This window comes from Lycorma delicatula, chromosome 1 (assembly GCF_047948215.1).
Source record: "Lycorma delicatula isolate Av1 chromosome 1, ASM4794821v1, whole genome shotgun sequence".
NCBI lineage: Eukaryota > Metazoa > Arthropoda > Insecta > Hemiptera > Fulgoridae > Lycorma > Lycorma delicatula.
In genome coordinates this window covers 372,874,226-372,880,225 of record NC_134455.1, presented here as the reverse complement: position 1 = coordinate 372,880,225, position 6,000 = coordinate 372,874,226, and the positions used below count along the sequence as shown (strand labels likewise).

Genomic DNA, 6,000 nt, shown 5'->3' with positions numbered 1-6,000 from the left:
TATGAGAAATTGTTTCATCTATGTGGACTTATTATGAATGATAAAGGATGTATAACATAAAAGATTAGGGAACCAAATTATCATATGATTTGCTCGTGAAGTAGAAAATGAGTTGCAACAGAAATTCTTGCAGGCTTTGTTTTAATTACATTATTACTTCAGTTACACTGGAGTAAATGTAAAGTGTTTAAGGTAATTTGTTGATGGAATTAAAAGTACAATATACGGATAAAACAATTTATTAATAAATAAATAATTTAAATAAATTAATTTTGTACTTGAGCAATGAAGTAAACTTTGAGATAAGTGAAAAAATCTTAATGATAACAGAATCAATTGATTATAATTATAATGCCTTTTTTATTTTTTGGTGAGTGGTAGATCATAGATTTTTCTACAACTGTTGTGGCAGTATTTTCGACATGCATTGTCTAAATACTCTATAGTAAGCATAATTGTGTATTGCTAGTTGACACTGCAGTCCTCCAAGGTAATGTATTCTGGCATAATCATCACAGGTTACTACTTGATCTCCATTGCAATCCTAAAAAGAAAAAAAGAAAAATTGTTATTAAAATATGTCTTTGATGTATTTCAATTTATTATTCATTATCTATAGTTTACTTTTTTCTCATGTGGTATTAGGTATAAATTTAATGGCTTTAAGTTGATTTGAGAATTTTGCTTGCTTATTCGTACTAAATTAAATATGATGTAAGTAAATAAATAAATCTTATATCACAAGGTATAAAAAGGAGTTGCTCATGTACTTGAAAATGGTTATTTCCAATCTCAAAAAGTTGTGTTAAAATATGTCATCCATTTTAAAATCTTTAAAATTGTTACTGATTGCTTATTAATAAGGGATTTTTTTTTGTTGACAAAAGACTGAGAAATATTTCATTTTAACTTTCTTGTTATAATGAAGTATTTATAAGTTTTATTGTGTTAAGTTTGTTGATGGCTGTTTTATTAGTCCATGACTAAAGATGTCTAAATTTTTGAACAAACTATATAAATTATTTCCCTAACAAGTGAAAGTAATGTAAATAATGAGATGTTTTTTTGACTGAAAGAGTATTAATTTGTTGTCTTACACAATATGTCTCTATTTTTAAGGCTGTGCCCAGAGTTAGTTTCTTTGTGTAATAATGTTCACCATACAACAGATTCTTGTGATAAACAGACTGAAGATATTGTATAAGGTTGAATATTGCATAGCTTTTGGTGTGCTTGGTAGGTTGATTTATTATAATTTAATTTTCTCATTGGCAAAGACTGCATTTCTCACTTTTACTAGTAAGTGTAGCATGAGAGGTGTTTTATTCTTAAGAATGGCTATGCTAGTTTTAGGAGTTCTAATTTTTTATTATTTGAATATTTACAATCATTTGGTTGTAACAACTGACATATATTGAATTTTTTTTTAAATTTAACAATTTAAAAAAAAAAAATTATCAGTTTGTGAAATGCGCAGATCTCTTCATTCACTGAGTACTAATGTACCATTTTTGATGAATCTTTTTTTATTTTCTTTCTTATTTTGTAGAAAAAAACTTCTTTTTTATGGGCTACAATGTTACAAGTGCAAAGCGACTAGAAGGTTTATGTATATAAATTATTACATTTTTCGTAATGAAATTTTGAGTCTGAAATAATTGTTACATGAAAGGTATGTAAGAATAATATATTTAATTGTGAAATTTTTAATGAAAATAAAAATTTCATTCTGGAATTTGTTCATCAGGATTAGTAAGTCCATATGTACATTATTTTCATGGATATTACAGATTTAATGGACAATTTTTTGTGTGGTATATTGCAGTAGTCATCACAAAAGAGAATAGTTGACGTGAAGAATTTTATCTTATGAACTCCTGCAAAAAAATAGAATTATCATATTAAATGTTCATATTTTCTATGTTATTAAGTGTTAGTTTGCTTAAAGAAAACCTATAACAATTACAGCTAATTATGCTTGAAGTGTCTCATTTTTTGTGTTGCTATGATTTCAACACTCAAAAAACTTTGTTAATAAGTTTCATGAAAAAAATTAGTCTTCAAGTATTTTAAAGTACAGAGATTTGAAATTTAAGACACTTTTTGATGGTCTATAAACATGTTTATAATTTCATTTATAAACATGTAAAAAAGTAGGACATTTTTCTATATAATTTACCATAACTCCTACATTTTTTCTTTAAATAAATTGAAAGAAAAGAAATTTATAAAATTTAATGTGCATTTTATAAAATTCTGTTTTTCCATCTGGTGGTTTGTAAGATGTAACTCTTAAAAGAAGTGTTTCTTTTGTACTTCTGTTAATACCTGAGGTTTTACCATACATATTACATGACACTTAAAACATTTGAAATTTAAATTATATTTTTACATATGTAGATAACATTCATGTTCATCCACTGAAATTTGGTCTATCTACTTTAATAGGCAAGCAGTTAATTATGTAAATACTATGGTAAACTCTTTGTAGTGTACCTGAGCATATCTTGACATGTAATTGTAAATGGTGCTTGTTGCACAATAGGGATCTACTGCACAAGATTCATATGCTGAAACAAAGAGAAAGAAAACAATGTTACAAAATATGTCTATACATTATCTTTTAGTTTTATTTATGGACATTAAAAATAATTTGATTAATTGGGAAATTGAAATCATTACTAATGTAACTTATTATTCGATAATAAAGGTTATTTAATTTCTTTTCTATTTTTTTAAATTTAATTTGAACAACTGTTAAAACTGATATATTAGTTTTAATCAGTTCAGTTTGTGTGAATAGTCTTATTAAAGAAGAACTAATAAAATAAAATTGAATATATTTTCAACTAGAAAAGTACAAATTACACTTTAATAAAAATATAATTACAAAATATTCTCTTATCAAACTGTATTCAACATATTACATTTAATATGAAATTAGATTACATTTAAAATTATACATTTATTCATGGCTGAATGAACAAATTTATTGATGTTAATGCAGAGTTGCGTAAGTTCAAAATGAGACACTTTTAGAATAGAGCTTTAAGATTGGTCTCTTAAAAAAATGTTCTCAGAAAGCAGTAACCTGTTTGATTTCTAATGTTAGGAATGTGTTAGTTCCCTGACCGTTAGAAAAGCTAAACTGAGGTATTTTAATATTTCATTTCACATTCACTAAATTTTAATTTAAATGTGTAGAGATTAGAATTTTGAACATTTAATGAAATTTTTTTCAAAGACAACTACCACCTAACTTGCTTTACGTCATTTTCCACTGCATAGTAAAATCCTCCACACTTGACAAGTTCTCCCTTTCCATTTTAATGACATCACCTTTAAAGAAAGCCAGCTTACCTTTAAATCTATCAGCACACAAATCTTAATATATTATAAAACCAATAAATTAATCCAAAACTTAACTCTGAAGAACTTAGTACCCAGTAGTACTAACATTTCTATTTTTGTTGTCCTAACTGTAAATGATGTTTGGAATAAGTTTTCATCCAGTTTAAGACAATTCTTACATCTGACAGAGAATAAAGTACCTTTTGAACACTTAATTCTATGTAAATATGATCAATATACTATTCAGACAATAGTATTCTTGTACGTACAATAAATTTTGACAGTGGAGTTCTGAAACGTGTCAACATATAATAAATGATTGAAGCTAAGAAAGGTAAACAGTACCCAATATAGAAATCACAGTATTCTTAGCAGAAAATATAATAATTATTATCTTAATAACAACAACAGTCTTGTATACTGTATTAATATAAGGTTTATATTTCAGTTCATCATAATAAAATTATATTCCTTTAGGTAATTTCTGTTTTCTAATAAAACAGATGATGAATATTCATATTTCCTACAATCAAAACACAGTCAGACTTAGCAAAAACTAGGTTAAATTGAATTAATTTCTTCAAACAAAATAAATTCTGAATAATCACAGTAGTGAAATAGTACCATAAATCTAAAGAGCTTATCATAACAACAATGATGTAAACTAAAGTACATAATAATTGCTGAGTTTCTGAGATTAGATTGATTGATTGCTGAGATATATACTCTATCATCCCACCCAGCCTTCATTACTGATTACCGTCAGCGTTAATGTGTAATAACATTATACATTTCTGATTTTATAAATTAGTTTATAAAATAGTTCTGACTGGTTTATTAGTATATGAAAATTTCTCTTTACACTTATGCGAGTATTTTGTTGAATTAACAAAACATATTTGTATATATTTTCATTAAACATTAAATACATTTAATTAATAATATACAAAAAAAAAATCACTATCTTTACTGTACAAGCCTTTAATAACTAATATACAAGCCTTTAATAACTAATAACAAATAACAAGCCTTTAATAACAAATACAAGCCTTTAATAACTAATATATTTCTTAATACAGTATAAAAGAGTTCCTTCAATCTTGTGAGCATATTTTACCAGTTCTGTTCTGCAATTATTTCCTTTTTCTTGAATACTTTTCTATGTCACTTCATAAACAATTCTTCCAGGATATAAAAACCCATTAATATACTCAGGTTTATCACATGTCACATTCAATTGGTGAGTAGAAAGATTCATTTTAGCATGTCTTCTATTCAGTACATCTTTCCTGATTCCTGATGTTTCTATTATTAAGTTTTATTAATATAAGTAATGCTTTCCCTTTATCATGCTTCTTTTGAAAGCAATAGCAATAACTCTTGCTAGTTATGAAACAAATATGATTTTTTTATGATTTACATGTAATTCTGATTGATAATTAAACACTAAATAAACTATTGATAATTTTTAACAAGATCTTCTATTTACTTTAAGGAATTATTATTTACGAATATAATATGAGAACATTATATTACCTATTTTTCTTCTTTTTTGGTGGAACTGTCTATTGACAGGTATCAAAAAACAGCATTCTTCATGATGGTCTCTCCTGAGCTTTTTCTTTTAAATTATCCTTTCTTCCTTTCAAATCATCCAACATTCCTCCTAGTCTCTTCCTTTTCCTCTCACAGCCACGATCATCAGTTATTATTACTTTTTGAATACAGTCATGTCTTAGGATGTGGCCTATCCAATTAGCTTTTCTTTTTTATTTCTTAATCATACTCCTACTCTCACTTATATTTGTTAAGGAGTGCCGTGGTTTGTCAAAAACGCCACACTTCGCTATGACGTGGACATAAAAACCGTGTCAGAAGTGGGCGTAGCACAGGGGCGCAGACTGTCCGGGAGAGTGGCTGTGTACGAGCACAGTCATCTTAGGGACATCTGCCGAGAGGATCCTACACCGCAAAGTGTGAGAGAAAGGCCTCACGCCGTGTAAGATGAACCACTGTGAAAAGGCGGGATGAGGGTTTGTGTATGATAAACCAGTCCAAGAGCCTCAACAATGGGTGAGCTAACAGGGAACTATCAAAAATGGTTGCCGGCCTTTAAAAAAAGTTCATTAAAAAGAGATGTCTGCGTAAAGTTTATCTAATATTGTGTGTAAAGTTGCTACAGTTCATAAATGTATGGACATACAGTTTTTTTAAACCAAAATTAAATCAATTTTATTTACCCCATTCCAGTATCATATAATACTACAAAAATAGAAAATATAGTATCACTCTAACTAGTGCTTAAAAACATTTAGTTGTGTTGTGCTTATTTTAAATTAAATGTAAAATAAAATAAAATAATTACTTGAACCAATATTAATTTAATCTACCTCATTGTAATATCCTACACTAGTATAGATATAGATAAAATCTAATGTCTTAACAAGTACACATATGTTTAAAACATATGTTTTTGTTGTATTATGTTCCGCAGATGACTTCAACAAGAAATAGATAAGATGCTGTTGCCTGGTCAGACCCTTTTCGTTATGTATGGTCAAGTTAGTGGAGTCCTAGTTAAATAAAAAAAAAATAAAATAAAATATCCTTTAAACCTTTTATTCAAAATCCATTGACTTGGTATTATGT

The 6,000-nt window shown here is 27.2% G+C and overlaps 1 protein-coding gene across 1 annotated transcript in view; it reads right to left on the bottom strand.

Annotated features, from left to right (window-relative positions):
- Positions 1-223: 223 nt before the first annotated feature.
- Positions 224-6,000, bottom strand: part of LOC142317276 (lysozyme-like) — a 51,509-nt gene continuing 45,732 nt past the window's right edge. Inside the window, exons 3-4 of the mRNA XM_075353689.1 lie at positions 2,497-2,570; positions 224-544 (exon numbers count right to left, since the gene is read on the bottom strand). Coding sequence (XP_075209804.1) covers positions 395-544; positions 2,497-2,570 — 224 coding nt within the window. The 3' untranslated portion in view covers positions 224-394. The remainder of the gene's footprint in view (positions 545-2,496; positions 2,571-6,000) is intronic.